An 18,880-nucleotide genomic window follows, 5' to 3' on the forward strand; every position below is an offset into this window, starting at 1 on the left:
ATCCTAATAATGCTAATTAAAAAAAGTTTATTTTATTCCAGTAACCATTTCTTTTAGCCCATGAGAGATTCACACGACCCACAAAGTGTCAGAAATAAGAACGACACCTGCAACTCTTCATAATTCACTGTAAACTCATGGGATAGACCAACACAACGGTAACATGAACGTGAATATTGTCTTTATGTAGTCGTTTGGCCATCCCAAATGAAACTTTTAACAAACATCCACATGTCTACATTATGTAAAAGCATTTTGTTTACTGGTTTATGCTTTTATGACATGTAGGATAATAAGAAATTATAATACAGACAATGATAAAACATACTTGACATATTTTCAAAACTACCAGTAGAAATCATTTACAAAATTGAGTCTTTGATTTTTCAGTTGTGTCTTCGTTACAGAGTTTAACATTAAGTATGTAGTATAGGTACATTTACAGTATAATAAAACGTCATATCTTTGACCTGTGAATAACACTGACATATTTCATATTCCAAACCATTCATTTTTCTAATCTAAGCAGAATTATTTCAGCTGATTCGTCACTGAAAAACTGTTTATATCGGCCAAACTGACCTTTAAACTGCTGCAACAGGCACACATATCTAACACCATGACAAACTGTAGGTTTTATTTGTAAAGCCAAAGAAAATAAGAGCTGTTTTGGTCCAGTCACAACAAATCTGAATAAAAGTAGCACCCTCGATGTACAGTCATCCGACACAGATCCCTCTCAAACTTGTTGCTTTTCATCATCATAGTTGGATTATTGCACTTCTTCTGCAGGAAGTGAAACGAGAAGCAGTTCGTCTGCTCTAAAATTACAGCTACAAAGTTCTACTTGAGTCATTTTGAAATGAGGTCAACACCAACACAGTATTCCAGCAACATATCTGTCATCAACAAATCGAATGAATATTGCTTTAAAGTTATTTGATATGTTGTTCAGTCTTCAGAAACTACTTTTTGAATCTGTAGTACTACGGTGTAGTCCTGTCATTTCTCTTATAGTGCGCCCCTCTCCAAAGTGTTTTAAAAAGGTTTCTAAACAGTAAGCATCCTCCAGTCGTCCCCAGCCCCTCCTGTGCGGTGGCTCCTTCAGTCCGCGCTACGACACCCGTTTCCTGGCGCTGGTTCGGCCCAGGCTGGTGGTGCTGGACCGGCGGGAGAGGACGGGCGTGGCAGTGGTCGGGGACGTCTCGTCGTATTGAAGCAAAATATCAATGCAGCCTTTGCTTCCGTTTTTTCTGGCCATCTTCATGGCCGTCTGGCCTTGGTTATCTTTCGCTTTCACATCGATTCCATACTGCGGGGGGAGAGAGATGACGTTAACTCAGTAATAAGCTTCAAGGTTGAACATCCTGGTATTTTAGGCTTTCTGCTAGAACATGTTTACATGCTTCAATGTTTAAACTGTATTTTCCTCATTGTGCTCAGAGGATACATATTGCTAAATCTTTAAATTGTGTTTAATCCTGAATAGATGTGTAGATAAGGCAAAGCAGATGCACGAAAGAAAAAGAGGAAACAACGACAGACAGTTCTGCTCTTCTACCTGGAACTAAATTAACCCTGTGGTTCCTCAAAAGGTTCTCGGTCCCCTGGGGAAGCTGCTGCGGTGGAAACACTTTTATCGTCTTCACTGAACTTAATCAGAATTTGAAGAGGAAGGGCACATTCATAATCCACGGAGGGCAACAAAGCAGTTTATCCAGCCATGTGATCTACGTCCTGTTTTATTACCATAAGGAAGTTATGTTTAGGTTTGTTGATTACAGAAACACTTGGTGGAAGGATGTAGCATGGGCAAAAGAAGTTAACATTTCAAGATAGGGCCTTTGCGGAGGTCTGCTCTCTTCGAGTGCCCTTCTTCGCTCTACTTTTCTTGTCATATACTTCCAGCTAACAATGTACAGAGGGGGGACTGTGAAGAATCAAGAAAGGACATTACAAGAGCAGAAAGGAGAAACTCACCCAGACGAGCAGCTGGGTCATGACTACGTCTCCCAGCTGACAGGCAGCGTGCAGGGCCGAGTGAGGCGGTGAAGTGGACCCGGTCAGTTGAGCGTTGATCTGTTTCTTGGTGCTGTGGGCCAGAAGGATCAGCAGTCTGGGCAGATCTCTCTCGGTCACCGCAGACAGAAGCCACACCGGCATACCGTCATCTGTGAGCTGGAGCTCCGGGGGCAGCTGGAGAGGCGGAACAAACGCCCGTTGTTCGTACTTTGCACGAATCCACGACTCTCTTTCCTCACTTGGAAAACAGACACGCACGGGAGGTCCAGTCAGGATTGTGATGAACACATTAATGCATCAATAACCTATATTCCAATCATATAACATACATGTATCTGAAATGACAGGCAATTCTGCATAGCGAGTACTTTTACTTTTGTACTTTTAAGCATTTGAATACAGGACTTTCTGCTTTTACTTAAGTAAAGGATTGGAACCTGTTGCTCTCTGAAAATACATTATTAATCTGAAAAGCTGTTCTGTAGATAAATGTGGTGATTCCCACCGTGTCGCAGTCGGTGTGGGTTTGATCCGGCCCTGGGTGCAGCTCTCCCAGATGCTGTTGGCCATGTGGTTTCCGATGGCGGCCAGGACTTGTGTGAGCTCTCCGGGCCAGTCGTCCAGGTCCAGCGAGCGGACGCGGGAGAGGTGAGTCCCCAGGTTTCTATGAATCCCCGAACACTCGATGCAGATCAACGCGCCCAGGTTGAGACTGGCCCAGGTGGGATCTGCAGGACGGGACAAGAGAGGAAAAGTAACTAAGTACTGCACTTTAGTACAATTTAGAGATACTTGTATTTTAGTTGAGTATTTCCATTTTTCTACTTTAGTACTTTTACGCTGACTCATCACAGAGTATTTCTGCCTTGTGGTATTGCTACAATTACTTAAGTACTTTCTCCCCCTCTGTTGAGTAAATATGAACATTGTGAAATCACCACCGCAGCCGCTGGATGAGGCGTAAAAGCAGATTCATCCTCCAGAGCAAATCTGCAGCTGGAGGATGAGATGGCGACATTGAGAACTCACTTGCTGCTTCACAGTCGACACACAGGCCGTTGCCCTTGGCGTTGCGGATGGCCTGCAGCGCCACAGCCTCGCTCTGGCTGCTCCTCCGAGCCTGCAACACACAAACACACATTTGAATCATTTATTTGTCCACACATTTACTTATAGTACAAAGTATTTCAATCTCTCTGGACCTCTGTGTGAATTAGGGCTGTGTAATGACGATACGATACGTTTCATGATACAATGGTTACGATTCAATATATTGTGATACTGTAAGGGAATTGCGAGAGAACACACCATCCTTTGCATAAAATGATGATATTAATTGCTTGTGCATTTGAATCAAATATCATTTCCTTCGGCTCTACAAAGACAGAGAGACAGAGACCAGGCCAGGCAGAGAGAGGAGAAAGAGGTGACCACTTTTAAAAGTTAAAATGCTGTGATCTCTCTCCTTTCATTGTGCTGAACAAAGAACGATATAGTCATAGTGTATTGTGCAGAATTCAAGGAAATGCAATGAAACAATCTGCATCAGGGGGGAAACCCCAGACTTCCTGTCAAATGTATTGTCCTCACCACTTTTCACAAATCACACCTACACCTCGAGTCCCTGTAACACTCAACATCAAAACACAAGAGGAACCGCTGCCAAAGATCTTTGCATGTAAACATATCTATACCGTACACACACAACATAATGCTGCGATGCTGCAAGTATATCGATATTTTCTTACACCTGCAATGTCTTGGATTATGGCGCGTAGGATAGTTTCATTACATCACAATTATCCATAAACATGTGACACTGCACCATGTGTTTTGATTATAGAGACTCCATCTCTGTCTGCCTCTCTGTCTCTCCTCTCTCCCCCTCCTGATGCATTTCCCAGGAACTCTCCAGACTTGCCATTCTCCATCCGTCCACCAGAGGCTCTCAGATATCCGTCCCAGTCACCTGACTCCCACACACACCTGCTCCTCGTTCCCCAATTACCCCAAAGTCGAACTCAACGTGAACAATGTGCCCAGATTCCATTGGAATTCATTTATTTTACTGCAAAACTGTGTCTTGGCCTTACCACTCAAACACTCATCTTATCTGATGCATCAACAGTGTGTGAGTGTGGATTTGTCAGACATGATTGACAGTGCTGTCATCAGTCACTAAAATTCAAAACTAATGTGGGGTCTTTTAAAGCGTGTGTACCTTGTTTCTGCCGCTCTCACAGGACTGCAGGCTGGCCAGGATCTGGCTCTCTATAGCCGACACCCACGAGTCCCGGTCCTCCAGGCTCGGAGCCTCAAAGTGCCACGTCTGCCCGGTGAACGACACGACGATAAAGTCTGCATTCTCTTCCTCTGCGAGTAAAAGGGGAGCAGAACAAACTCAAGTAAGATTTGCATGTGGGAAAAGATGACACATTTAGCATGAATTAATATAATGGGCGTTATGAATCCACAGAAGGACGTAGAGAAAAACAAATGCGAAACGACACAAAAGAGCAGTTTGATGGAAGGTGAGAACAGAAACATGTTGCTGTTATTACAATGAGTCAAATAAACAACTCAAGCTGGGGACGTCGGACACACTGAAGAGGAAATGTTATTGTAAATCCCAACACAAGCTGACTCAGCTCCATCACGTGTTACCTGTCTTATTAATGTTTCTCAAGCTACCGAAGCTCTTTAACTTCCACATTTTGCGTTTGGCTGCAGAGCGAGAGATAAGCACAGGGAAAGGAAAAAGAAGAGAAATACGAGTACAAGAGTTAAGAAAAGGCTGTTTAAAAATATTCAGAGAAAGACCAACACTAATCCACTTTACATCCTCACACACAAGACACAGAGGCAGAAGACAGAGGCTTAAGGAAAAGGAAAACTGCGTAGGATTATGTAAATAATGTGAATATGTAAACATCATATTTCCGAGTTGTTTATAATAACAATTACAAGAATCAAACATCAATGTTTTTGTGTATTTGAATATTTACACATAAAATAGCCTATTTGTTATCACACTAGTTGCAGCAGCAGTTGTGTTACATCACAGAATAGTTCCTTCTGTGGGGAGTTACCTTCAGCCTGCCCAACGGCTGCATCTCCTTTCTGATTCATGCTCTTCTTCCTCCTGTTCTTCTTCCTGTCGCTCATGGGAGAGGATTGTCCGGGGTCTTTTCCAGCAAAAGGACCGGCTGCTCCTTCAAGGGCGTCTGACATTTGGTGCAAAAATAATGAATCACATGTGTTTTTTAACTGTTGGTAAAAGAATGAAAGGTTTTTATTTCCTGCGCTACATACCAACACTTTGTGCTTTGGTGGACAGTGAGGAGGAGCAGCGCTGAAGTCCTCTGTCTCCACCTTGAGACGACAGACCACCAGAACGATCATCAACCACAGACAGAGTGGCTGGACACAGCTGAGGAACTGGCCGTGAGACAGGAAGTGAACGTTTGTAATGCAGTGTGTCATAGCATGAAATCCTCTTTAGAGTTTTGACGCAGTGGCATGCAGACCGGAAGATTATATTTTCACAGGCAGTGAGCAGGAAGAAAAAAAGAGAATTACATTTTCTTTTAAATATATTTTGAGGTTATGGCTATTGCTGGTGCAGGATCAGCAAAGAGAGAAAGAAAGAAATTGACTGAAGAACAAAACTAGCCTTTAAAGGACAATGAGTGCCTTTTTAAACCTGCATTCTTCAAATAGCCAGCAGGGGGCGACTCCTGATTTGAAAAGGAAGTCAGGTTTTATAGAAGTCTATGAGAAAATGACACAACTTCTCGATTTTAATGCCTCAGTTTTATATCTCAAACACTGGTTTCAAGTCTTCTTCAATACAGAATGATGTTTGTTTGATAAATTATGGAACTTAGAGTAAAATAGAAGATAAAGCAGTGCATGCTTTTTGTGATTGTCACATTTTAAAACCCTATTCCACAAACCAGCGGGTGGCGTCACTTATCTATCAGTCTATGGATGAAGCACGGGTGAAAACACAAATCCGAAATTGGCCCTCTTCTTCGTAGATTGGTATGAAATATAACTATTTAATTTATGAATAGAGTTTTACATCAACACACTGTATGAATTTATGTAAGAGGTTATGTTCTGTGTGACTAACGTCAGCTGCATTTGTCGAACAAAGCACGCACCACAAAACTTTATGCGAATACAGTTTGAATCACTATGCATCCTGCAAACTGCTTGGCTTTAAAATGAAAAATAGTATTAAATAGAAGTTGTGTCTTTCTTTCACTTGCTTCTAAAATAAATGCACGTGTTAGCCAGATCAAGATCTCTATGAACTCATGAGAAATGCATTCTGGGAAAACACTACCACTTCTGTCCACAAGGTCAAATCAACACAAAAGGAAAGTTTCTTGTACCTGTACTGGTGCCATCAGCGGCTGTCGGCTCCTTGCTCAGCCCGTTGACTCCAGGTGCGGAGCCGAGGGGGACAGGTGAGGGCACCGCAGGAATGACGGCTTTCGGAGGACGTTTCCCGGGAACTTTAACTGTCACACGCAGGAGGTCGATTTCCTTTCCGTGGATGTTCTGCGTGTAGTCCTGAAACAGACAAAATAGCACACGCATGAGACACTCTCACCAGATGATGCAAGAATACTTTTAAAAGAAGAAGTTATTCTTCCTCTTACAAAGACATAAGTTGAGTTCAGAAGAAAGTAAACACAACGCTGCTGCTGCTGCAGTCTGATATGACCTGTAGTCGCTAATGCTAGCCATCTTAAGATAGACACTGTTATGTCACTGACATGTTTACATGGGTAGACGTGCTTTGACTAAAGTACTGCAGCACAATTTTGAGGAAGTTTTACTTCCATGTAATGTTGCTTTGTACTCACAACAGAGCTGATACTGTACCATTGGTGGAAGTACTCAGATATTTTACTTAAGTAAAAGTACAAAATATACTTAAAGTACCAAAATTAAAGGTACTCATTATACAGAGTGGCCATTAATTCAGTATAATATAAATATTTTTGGATTTGAATTATTGTTGCATTAATTTGTAAATGTTCTCATTTGAATTACTTTACATCGGTCTGCTACCTTTCCCCAAAGGGTCAACAAACTCTTGTCTTATCTTAAAACATCATTTATTTGTTGGTTATATTTTATATTATTAATCTGAATCTGCAAAGCAACTAAATGCAGTGGAGTAAACAGAACGATATGTTCCTCTTTACTTGAGTATTTCCACGTTATGCTACTGTAGGTTTTACTGCTGCATCGATGTCTTTGTGGTGTTCTCTTACACTGGAGCTGGAGTGGTAGGACAGCGTGCCATTGTTGGACAGGGTGACGTATTTCTTCTTCCACTCCTTATTCAGAGAGCTGCCGCTTCTCTTCCACAGGATGCTCTGTCAAAAACAACAACCGAGGTCACTCTCTGCTCTTGCAACAAACGGCGCTCTGAATCTGTCTAGATTTAGAGTCGACGCAAAAGAGACAATTTTCTTCAAAGTGGTGCGAGAACAATAGCTGAAAGAATATCGAAAAGAATATATTAATAGAACACCCTTGAGAAAGGTTGTTGTTTCTGGCTGCTTATGTAAGATGTACGGAGCCCAAGATACGTGTATCAGCCTCTGCAGAAAGCCAGCACAAGTTGCAGACCAGCCTTTCTTCCCGATGCAGAAAGGTGCATGAAGTGCAGTGCACATATTTCCGATGATATATCCACAAGCTCTCAATATCCTCTTCGGTTGACTTCTACTAGCAATAATAATAATAAGCAATGCAGTCAAAAAGGGTCTCTATCCATACAACTAAGGACACGGGTCTCTGGTGGCTGCTGGGATAAATGACTTGGCCTTTTGCACGGGCAAAACTATTTAATTATTTCATTTGTGGCAACAAATTTAACAAAACATTCTCTAGACACGTTTATTCCCACCTTGTTGCTGAAGAGAGTTGGTGCATATTATTGTGCTGCATGCAAACTGAAGCATCGTTGATACACTCTGTGTGCTGTTTTGTGATGTTGAACCAAACCTGTTTGAGGGGAACGCTCCGCACGCTGCTCAGGTCTCCTTTAGCATCACCGGACTTCTTATCCGAGTCCCGGTTCTGAAAATCCAACAGCAGGGAGGAGTTTAAAAAAGAGCTGAGTATGTCAGCAGAGAGAGGCAGAGATGGAGCTGAATGAAGTGAAATGATAGTGAGAGATGACGGGAGACTAAAAGGTGTGAGACACCCGCAAGTTGCCAACAACTGACCTTGAAGATGGAGGGCCTTCTGGGGATGCTCTTCAGCGAACGTGAGTTGACACTGCCTCCCCCCTCTCCCTGTGCAACCCGCAGATCTTTGTGACTGATCACAGGGGTGGAGGGGAGGGATTGGGCGTAGCCACAATTTGGGCCATTAGTGGCCTGAGAGGAGGAGCGAGGCGGGTGGATGGAGGACAGCGGGGTCAGGAGGTCAGGAGGCGAGATGGAGAGGGTGAGAATGGGATGAAAGATGAAAAACACGTGACGTATATTTACAAACAAAGTGGGTGATGATCGACAGTGTGAATGTTTCAGCCGCCGATCATCGTGAGCGAGGGGAATGTGATGCTGGTGGAGCTGAGATGGATCTTGATGGTCTTGGAGATGCCGTTGAAAGGTTTGATGGATGACTTTAACTTTGTAATGCATGTAATTCTTCCTCAGATTGAATGATTTCACAGCCCAGAGACACTTTGAATCTGAAGTCATACCTCAGTCATGTTGTCAAAATATACACGTTTTCTTTTCCATGGAAAACCTTTTTAAAGAGGTCATTTTGTCTCTTTTACTCACTGAAATATGCAGAAGAAAGGTGACTATTTTGGTATCAGGACCATTAAAAAATGCTCCTGAAGCTTTATTGAGGTGAGCAGAACAATACAAAACGCTCAGACAAAGTGAGAAAGTACTTTCATTGAAGAAAACACCAGCATGGCAACAGCAACACTTTCATCTGCGTCCTATTTCTATCAGCTCTTATGTAATATCTGTCTAGACAGGACAAAAGATTGTGTTTGCCCAAACAAAAGAACAATAGCAAGTTTCACACCTGAATATGTTCGTATTCAGCGCTCTAATATCAGTGCTCTTCATGAATATAAGCTTTGAAAGATTAAATGTAGTGGATTACACCACTGTGTAATATTATCAATATATATAATCTTTTGTGTTTGTGCTACAAGAAAATATCTTATCATGTTTTTGATGCTTTGATATATAACGGTGTTAGGATGTATACCTGGCCGGGGAACGATGCTGATCCAGGTGTGGAGCCTCCTGAGTGACTCGGGGAGTTGGGCAGAGACTTGCAGGCCTGCAGCGCCGCCTGCTTCTTCTGAGCTACAATCTTCTGGGCAGCTGGAAAACACACGGCACACGTTAAACTAAGTTTCTCTTGGGATCAATAAAGTGTCTGTCTGTCTGTGAGTCTCTGTCTGAGTCTCTCTGTCTGTCTGTGAGTCTCTCTGTCTGTGAGTCTGTCTCTCTGTCTGTGAGTCTGTCTGTCTCTCTGTCTGTCTGTGAGTCTGCCTGCCTGTCTGTCTGTCTGTGAGTCTGTCTGTCTCTCTAAACTGTTTCCCTCCTCATCAAATCAAAAATCTAATTTATTTATAATGTCACAATTTCCACATTTGTGTCAGTGTGCTTTACAGACTGTACAGGTTACGACCCCCTCATACATACTGTATGTGTCATGAATAGTATTCGTCTTGGTGGTGAATCAGGCGTCTCACCGTGTGTTTTTACGAGATACAATTTCAGCCAACTCACCTTCTGAAAACACTCGATCAACGTTGAACCCGTAGGTGGCGCAGGTCTCGTAAAACAGCGAGTGACGCACATCAATACACAGCTGTCTGGCTCTCTGATTCTCAATCACACGAGGGTTGGTGCTACTGATTTTATCTAGGGGTAGAAAAACAACATCAGAGAAAAGAAAACTTATAATAAAAATAATAATAAATTGTATTTATAAAGCGCCTTTCAAAGCTAAAAGCAATCTCAAGGCGCTAATTATGATCAAAAGTAGAGCAGAAAGCCGATATGATTAGGGATGCAAAGGGTCGGAAAATGTCTGGTGAATTTCCAAAGGAAGTAAAGCTCAATTTTGGATTTTTTACTTTTAAAAAGCATATCTTTTAATAGCTTGGGGGGGAATACATGTTAAAGAAATGCTCGCTAGGTCTTAAGAATTTATCGTATTTAATTGTAACCATGCACTGCATGCACAATGCATTCTCCCATCACATGTGCAGCACGCACTACTGCCAACACTACATGCTTTCATTGTATTACTGTAGTGAATATATTTCATTATTATACTTTAGTTAACCAGCAGACGGTAGCCTAAAGGAAAGAACACTGTTTATGACTTGTTAACGACCGTCAGCTAGTTTTTGCTAGCTAGCTGTTACTATGTGGGGTATAGCTTGTGCGTGCTAATTGAGGAGTTCTCTTCGTTCTTAATGTAAAACATTTACTTTAAAAGACTAAGTCATTATTCTGACAAAGCTTCTCATTACATTGCACTGCTGAGTCATTATTTTGAGATCCTCTGTCATTACTTTGACAAATGTTTCTGATTCTGCGACATGGAGCTGACCTTGTGTGCCGACCACTATGACCGGGATGTCCGAGCGGTGTGCACTCAGCTGGCTGTAGAGCTGGTAGAGCTCCTGGAAGCTGCCCTCGTTCTCCAGACTGAAGACCAGGATCACTGCGTCGACCCAGCTGCTGAACTGAAGCAGGGAGATGGAAGATGGATGATGAAGTGTGCAGGTATTACAGTTTTGCATACAAACTCTCTGTCTCACATACACACACACCTGTGCATCAGGTGGTCCAGCTTCTTCCCGGATCAGTAACAAATGACTCTGTCCGTCCACCAGTACTTCCTTCTTATACCTGCCACCTGACGAGGACAATTACTGTTATTCAGCAGCGTGACGGCGGATGAAGCCATATCACACGAAAAATTCTTCTGAACAAAAATTATATGATATGACACTTAGCAAGCAAGAAGCCAAAAATATGTTTTATATGAATTGTTATTTATAAGCCAAACACAATGTTTGATCAGCACTGAACTCAACTGTTAAAGGACCAGTAGTGGAGGAAGTACCAATACCACACTGTAAATTAAAATCCTTACTTCAGTAAAGGTATGTACGTATAATACTTCATGTATTAAAAGTACATTTAAAGTCAAATTTGTGTGTAAAATTCTTAATTTGTAAAGTAACTTTAAGGTAATTGTAGAAAATGTTCTTATATTTATTGTTGTGGAGTTTAAACTACAAATGCCTCAAATGTGTACTCACATACAGTACTTACATTCCACCACTTTAAAGAACACACAATGTAAAAGATTTGCCTAATGTTTCTTACCATCAGTCTTCTCAAGTGCAACATAACTGCCTGTGATGTATTTGTTCACCAGTGCTGACTTGCCGCTTTTTAGACTTCCCAGAATGCCCTGAGAGAAGAGGGAAATACAACACCATGAAGTTCATTCAGGGTCAGCGTGCACGTTCGATCAGTGTATTATATCTAATATCACTCTCAGACCTCCAGTTTAATCTTTAGACTTCCAGCAGATCTGGATTTTAATTTAATTGCTTTATTGTTTTCTTCTTCCATGTATGAACATATAGGTAGAGTAGCAATATCACCTTATAAAGACACTCCTGTCCTGCATTTAAAATGTTACATAAGTAAAACATACATTAAGTGAGAGGTGGAGTAACGTTTTGCCTCACCAGTCTGAGCTCTGGGATGGATCTGCTCAGCGTCCACTCCTGGCTGTTGGCAATATTTACTAGAGAGCGAGAGACAGAGACAAACTGTCAGTGAGGCAGAGACACAGAGAGAGATTCATCATTTTGATTATGTACAGTAAAAAAGGGCAGCCATCATAACGGCCTGTGGGAGAACAATAAATCACACAGCTGCAGCGTGACCAGTCGCCATAAGCACACGTGTGACCTCGCGGGTCGTCTTAATGAATATAACCTTTCAGTCACGACGGGGGGGATCCAACAAGTTGCAGCCACACCAGTAGTTTCCCACTTTGCTCGCCGTGTGACGTACAAAAGGGGCAGCTGTGTGGTGAGTTAGCCTTTACTGGATGTTCAGCTGGCATTCAAAGTCAAGTCTGTGGATTTGAACAGCATATCCCGTCTGAATTCAAATGAACTAGAGCTGCAACTAATGATCATTTCCTCCATCGATTAACCTTTGACTGTGAAATGTCATAAAATAAAATGCACATCACGATCAAGGTGACATCCATAAATGTCCAAAACCCAAAGATAGTTTACAGTGACATAAAACACAGGAGAACCTGGAACCAGAGAAGGTTTGTCATGTTTGCTTGAAAAACGACGATTACTAGATTATCAAACGAAGAACTCGAAACCTCGATGAGAAAACTGAAACCCGGTGAAGCAGCAAGGATTGATGACATGATACAGCACCTGGGACCTAACGCAAAGACCTGTCTCCTATAAATGCTGGATTCATGTATGACGCATAAAGCAATCCCACGTGCACGGAGAAAGGGCCATCATCCCCTTTGGCTTTTGGCCCATCTCGCTCCTCTGCATCACCTGCATCACTACTCCTCATGCAACTCTTAGACTCCAAGCTGAACAAAGATCACATTTACAATTAACTTTCATGAACTGAAAACACTGTGAAAGGGTTAAAATTGTAAGACGAAAATATGGACAACAGCGTGGTAGCCACGCCCTGAAGCACCCGCTGCTTTATCGTCTATTTCACTCTAAATGGGACCGTAATTTACTAAATGAGCATCATGCTGTATTGAAGAAAACTTAAAACTATCGAACCTGAGAGCATAAACTCATGAAAAGATTTAATGAGGTAATAAATAAAGTGAGAAGTCGGGTCATTTTCTCATAGACTTCTATACAATCGGACCTGTCTATGCAAGCAGTGGAGTCTTCAAGCCACTTCTGCATTGGCATTACTTTTCAGAAAACCAAAGGGTTGCCGCTTGGCTGGAATAGAAACTTTTTCTGCAGGATTTCCCACTTTTATCAGGGTTTACACACATTCACCCTCTGAAGGGACGCGCACGCACATCTGCATTTGTAGAACATCCAATAGGAACGCCCTCTATATGAATTTATATGTGATTGACCAAAGTCTCTCGTCAGATTTTCTAATGGCTGAAAACAGAGCCGAGAGGAGGTGAAGTGTAGTTTTCTCTCAGACCTCTTGAATTACAATATACTGAAATTATTATGGAATTGTTTTGCCTAAAACTGCCTACCCTAGCTGTACGGTTACTTCATTGGATTTAAACAAGAAATCACAATAAAACCGTTGGCCGTCGCCATCTTGGCAGTGACGTCATCGTCTAACTCGCGACTAATCTAAAAATGGGCATTGTTGGTGAAATTGCGACCATGCCCCTAATAATGTCTAACTTTAAGTACTATATATTAAAACAGGACCGTTGTCATGAATTAGGAAATAAGCTATCGAGACCAAAACCGTGTTTTGTACGAGCCTAACATGTTTATTTCTGCTGTGAAGTCGGACATTTTAACAAGGGGTTCTATGGAGACCGCTTCCTTTTGGAGTCGGCCTCAAGTGGCCGTTCAATGAACTGCTGTTTTTGGCGTCACTACCCAGCCTCGGTGGCTGCCGCTCGCCACACACACATTCATATCACACAGCACAGTAGTCTAGAGGGGTCGGGTTGCACACAGCTGTGCCAATGTCCTCTCTGGGCAAAGAGAGGTGGCATGCCCCCAATGTGATGTGACGCTCACTCCCTGACACCCAGCTGCAGCTTGAGAGGGAAGAGAATAAAGAGGGAGAGCCTGAGGAGAGACTAAAACTACACTCAGCTGCTGTGCATTAGTTACACCTAGCTGAAACTAAAGCAGTCTAATACAAGGTGAAGGTTATAATGTTCAGTTTGTGTTGAATGTATTTTACATGTTGATTCAACAGCACGATCATTTTTCGAGGATGTAGGTTGTGGTGCTGTTGAACTGCATTGTGTTATACATACAACATTACAATGACAATGTTAACGTGTTGAGCATCTATAGCGTTCACCATCTTAGTTTAGTGTGTTAGCATGCTAACATTTGATCATTAGCAGTAAACACAGAGTACAGCTGAGGATGTCTCTTCAAAATGTTATGCCAATCCATCAATCAGATGTTGAGATATTTTATTGGATACAAGAACATTTGGACCTGACGATGGCACTAGAGGAACAATCAGGGGTCAGTAGTATTCATCCTCTGGGTAACATGCTAACATACAATAGAAAAGGAGGAAAGGAATAAAAGAGAGAAAGACTACAGAGGACACCAGAAGGTTTTGGCAGACTATCGTAAGTGTGACTGTGCTTAGTGTCCTTCAAAGACGCATGATGATTAAACTCCAGCCTGCTTCTAAATCTATGGAGCGTCCAGGCCAACACCGCACAGATGCAGCCGGTGATGATGTGCTTCAGACGATGACAAAAAAGGGCTTACATACGAGCTGCCGCTGCAGGCATCTCTGTGGGAAAAAGGGCAAGTCCTACCACACACACACACACACACACACACACACACACACACACACGTTTGTGTATCTTTGCATGAGTCAAAGCTCTCTTTATGGCCTGCTGCTGTTGCCCAAAGTGATCAGACAGGGTGATCCTTCTGCTGCTTCGACACACAGATTTACACAGAAAGCCAATTATCCACACTCCCTGCTCCCAACCAATCGTGTGTGATCCCCTCTGCAACCCCCCCCTCCCCGACACGTCGCCTGTAGCTCACATAACTGCCAAATTTATAACTTAAATCTTTTTTGAGAATTTTGTCAGAATCCTCTCAGCCTGTGTTTCAGCGCACACACAGTCACACACACACAGTCACACACACACACACAGTCACACACACACACACACACACACACACAGTCACACACACACACAGTCACACACATGCACTAACACTGTCTCCTCCTCCACCCTTCTGTTTCATCAGACTCTGCCTCTGTAGCAGCAGCAGAAGCAGCAGTCCTGCCGGTTGCCATGGCAACACTTCCTCCTGCCCTCAGTACAGTGTGTATGTATGTGTGAATGTGTGTGTGTGTGTAGGTGTGTGTGCGTGTGTGTGAGTGTGTGTGTGTGCAGTCGGCGGGGCTAGTCTCACTACATCCATGTGTAACAGTGTGAATACACGATGAGGGAATGAATACATAAAACACACACACACACACACACACACTCCCACAGGCTGACACCCGCTCTTTCTTTTGAGCAAACATGTTTGTGAAAGAGATGCGTTGTTGTACGCTGCAGCCGTCGACACCCAGCGAAGAGAGGGTGAAATAAACAGCGATGGCAACTCAACGATCCTGAATCTTAAAATGAAAGCTTTTGACATGATGATGGAATTTAAATTGAATGTCTGAAAGAGACAAAGACAAGAGTGAGAGGGAAGGAGAACATGTAGTGGGTGGAATATCAAAAACAGGATTATAAATGTTTCTGATTGGCTGTGGATGCACACTTCCCTTTTTGACGTGGGCGAACAAATATGTCTTTCCCTCTTTACGAAAATAAAGCCGAAGCTAAAAATTAACTGGAGCGGTGCAATCCATCCGTGATTACGCCACCAGCTCTTCTCCCCTTTGGCTTCATTATGAGATTTAAACCCATGCTGGGACTGTTTAAGTGGGTATGTGTGAGTGCAGAGATTACCCCTCCAGCGGTGTGAAATCTGCCCGCACTCTGAGGGGAATTAGATTAAAACTGTCCAAGATGATTCTATTGTCGGTTCTCACATCAAAGAACTTCATCTGTCGTCAATTTGGCTTTGTGAAAATGTTTCTCGGCACGTGACAATAGTATAGCCTGTAAATGTATTCTGTGTGGGGGTTCTTTTAAAAACATCAACCCCACCCCGAGTCATTTTAAATGGATGCCTGTGCACAGATAAAGGAGCTACATGTCTGATAATGGTCTGTGGTGGTGGATGTCAACATGAAGCTCTAGAGGTGAAGAGGTGACAGTGATGTGTTTGTGACCTCCTACCTTCCTCCTCACTGGAGTCTCTCTGTATATAGACCGGTGGCGCTGAGGAAGATGACCCCGCTGCCCCCGAGCTGCTCTTTGTGAAAATGCCGCTGATGAACTTGAGCATCTTTCTGTCTTTGGCGGAGCCTCGATGGCCCTGCTGTGTCTGCTGGGCCTCCCTGGTCAGCCCCAGATCTTCCGAGAGGCTGTTCAGGTCGCTGTTATCCAGTGTGCGGCTTTTACCTTTTCGTCCTGGTTTGTTGCCCTGGTGAGCAGGTGCAGGTAGAGAGGCAGAACCTGCCTTTAGTCTGTCCTTCCTTGGGATATCTCTCATCACTGCAGCCATGCCACCTCCGATCTCCAGAGGTATTCCAGCTTGAGCTTCATCCCGCAGGTCCCTCCATCCGTCGGGCCTGCTGGCCTCGGCCCATGAGGCCCTGCAAGGGCCTGGTGAGCGCGTCGGCAGGCGGGAGTCCTTCCGGTCCAGGCTCTGTGCTGAGGTAGGGCTGCGCTCTCTACCGTCCCTGGAGTCACGCCCGCGGGTGGCCACACTGCTGTGAGACTTCAGCAGACTCACAGGACGCTGTCCCACCGGACGGATGGCGAGGCTGGTCCTGGTTGGGGTGCGAATGGGCTCCACCACCTCTATTGGAGGTGTTGTGGTCAGTGATGGTGACCTGCATTGCTTTGCCTCTGGGGTGGAAGGCGTCTTCTCAACTCGTGTTAAGTCAATCTCTGCGGACTTTGTCTTCTGAATTGTCGTTCTCTCAGCCGGTAAGGGGATCGAGAGGTTGCACGGTGGCTTTTCACTCCCTTTGCTCGGGACATCAACAGTGGAGGGCAGTTTATCCTCCAGAGGGCTGAGGGGTTTTCTCTCTCCATCTTTCAGTTCATCAGTTAACTTGCCCTCTTTTGCAATAGCAGCATCCTCATCTTTTTGTGGATGTCCAGCTCCATTCGCAGCCTGTGCTTCACCTTCAGCCTCCACTCTGGCCCCGGCCTCCTCTCCTGCCCTTCCTCCAGGCCCGGCCTCCACCTCCTTCCCCTGGGTGCTGTTTTTGGCCTCCCCTCCATTCTCCTCCACAGCCTCTACCTTGACCAGGGTGAGGGAGATGAGGTAGGTGGTGCGTTGCTGCAGGGCGCCGCCTCCGCTCATGTGGTCAGGCTTCAGTGGACACACAGTAGATGAATGAAACCAGATAGAGCGACATGAACGACTGACGGTCTGCCAGCGTGTTGGGATTTGAGAGAATCTGACTGCACGTCTGAGACAAAAAACTTACATGGAGGAAGATTAAGTTTCTCCTTTGAAGATACAACAGCAGAGCGGCTGTTGGTTTCATCCATCCCCCAAATCCCAATTCCTTTTTTTCGGATTTGAATTTCAGTCACGGATTTCTTCTCTGACTGTAATTTTCAATTCTCTGCGATACAAAAAGAAATCCACCATTCCTGACAACCTTCAGCACACTGCCAGTGCAGTCCAAGGAGCTCTTTTGTTCCTAGAAACACCCAATTAAAATCTATCCACTGCATATGTATGCAGCCACTGAGGCAAATGAATCTTCATTATGGTGACTCATTCCTGATGGTAATTATTTACTTGACCTTAATTTTGTGTGCAGCAACACCATCTTATATGTTGCTCAGTCCATCCTCTTCACTCAGAGCAAAGAAAAATTCAATTCAGATTAGCAACTGCCCCGCATCATACGTCATCAAAAATGTGATCAACAGCAGCTGTAACGTGAAAAGGTAAAGTCTTTAAAAATTAATCAGTGTCACCCTAAAGCAGCATGGCACAGCACACCCCAGAGCTGTATGCAATCAAGTCCAGATCATGGGCTCTCACTGCGAGCCACACATGTGTGTTGACAGCAGCATCCATTCAGAGAGCGCAGCGGCAGGCAGCCTCACAGAGACGCACGGGAAGGACATTGACGAGGGCTGAAGGGGATCAGGAGGAGAAGCCAACAGAAGCCCGCGCGGATATCTGGAGATGCATGACCGAGTCAGGGCGCGTCCGGCCATCACGCCCCTCTCGATGTCTACCGGGCTGCCTGTGTCCTCTGAGCAGCATCAGGCGTTGAGCATGACAACACAGAGGAGCCGCTGAGGCGAGTCACTGCTCACAGCTCCCCGATAGAGACACCGTCGCACAGGTTCAACGAGTCCTATCACACACACATACGCACACCCTCACACATGCACAGCTCATACTCTGCGTTTCTCTCTCCTGTTCTCACCAACACACTGATAGGAATCTTCAATGTCCCTCCCTCTACATGCCCCTCCTTGTTCCAATAGGCAATCCATACAATGCAGAAGGATCCTGCTTCTCTTCTTTCCCTCCTTTATTTTCTCCCTCCCTCTCTCTCTCTCTCTCTCTCTGCTGCTCCTCTCAGAGTGTGCAGGGTCCCTGCTCTTTATTGCTCATCCCTCCCATCCCCATCCCCACACCCATCATCCCCTCCCCTCCATCTTTCTCCCTGCGTGCAGGAGAGGAGGGGGAAGGAAGCGGGTAACGGCTGGTGGTAAAGCAGCAGTGCACACACAAGCTGGACCTGCTAAATGAGGGGAGACCGCAGGGAAAAAGATCAGCGACAGGGAGAGGAAAGCAGGCAGGGTTAGTCAGGAATGACAAAAAAGATGGATGCATGTTTGTGGAGGGAAAAGGACACTACAGGGTGTCTGCGCCCTGTCTCATTTATACAGCTGCCGGAATACTTTCATCAAGAGCATCCATCTGTCTTCAGCTGTCTGTTTGTGTTTGTGTGGT

At 44.2% G+C, this 18,880-nt stretch overlaps 1 protein-coding gene and 1 long non-coding RNA gene across 4 annotated transcripts; one reads left to right on the forward strand and one right to left on the reverse strand.

The window, feature by feature from the left end:
* Positions 1 to 10: 10 nt before the first annotated feature.
* Positions 11 to 18,468, reverse strand: agap2 (ArfGAP with GTPase domain, ankyrin repeat and PH domain 2). 3 transcript variants are annotated; one of them, XM_029435691.1, is made up of 19 exons: positions 16,120 to 18,468; positions 11,804 to 11,862; positions 11,433 to 11,520; positions 10,871 to 10,956; positions 10,648 to 10,783; positions 9,816 to 9,950; positions 9,286 to 9,404; positions 8,277 to 8,429; positions 8,053 to 8,127; positions 7,314 to 7,418; positions 6,423 to 6,603; positions 5,335 to 5,460; positions 5,112 to 5,246; positions 4,687 to 4,746; positions 4,244 to 4,395; positions 3,052 to 3,142; positions 2,528 to 2,750; positions 1,981 to 2,260; positions 11 to 1,312 (listed from the first exon to the last, which is right to left on the reverse strand). In XM_029435691.1, the coding sequence occupies exons 1-19, from the start codon at positions 17,255 to 17,257 to the stop codon at positions 1,115 to 1,117; spliced, it is 3,540 nt and encodes a 1,179-aa protein (XP_029291551.1). In that variant the 5' UTR covers positions 17,258 to 18,468; the 3' UTR covers positions 11 to 1,114. The 3 variants fall into 3 exon arrangements, with proteins under 3 accessions (XP_029291551.1, XP_029291553.1, XP_029291552.1); XM_029435693.1 differs by lacking the exon at positions 8,277 to 8,429; XM_029435692.1 differs by lacking the exon at positions 4,687 to 4,746.
* Positions 4,229 to 6,314, forward strand: LOC115010848 (uncharacterized). Its single transcript, XR_003832539.1, has 3 exons — positions 4,229 to 4,427; positions 4,499 to 4,553; positions 5,360 to 6,314. It is a non-coding gene; the product is annotated as an uncharacterized LOC115010848 (long non-coding RNA).
* Positions 18,469 to 18,880: the final 412 nt, after the last annotated feature.

This window comes from Cottoperca gobio, chromosome 7, assembly GCF_900634415.1.
Source record: "Cottoperca gobio chromosome 7, fCotGob3.1, whole genome shotgun sequence".
In the NCBI taxonomy this organism is placed as follows: domain Eukaryota; kingdom Metazoa; phylum Chordata; class Actinopteri; order Perciformes; family Bovichtidae; genus Cottoperca; species Cottoperca gobio.

What these genes read in the sequence shown, in the direction of transcription:
- agap2 (XM_029435691.1), bottom strand. Translation starts at nt 17,257, where the DNA reads ATGAGCGGAGGCGGCGCCCTGCAGCAACGCACCACCTACCTCATCTCC. An exon ending in AGCCGTTGGGCAGGCTGAAG is followed by an intron (nt 4,747 to 5,111) that starts GTAACTCCCCAC and finishes CTCGCTCTGCAG; the next exon opens with CCAAACGCAAAATGTGGAAG. An exon ending in CCCACACCGACTGCGACACG is followed by an intron (nt 2,261 to 2,527) that starts GTGGGAATCACC and finishes CTGTTTTCCAAG; the next exon opens with TGAGGAAAGAGAGTCGTGGA.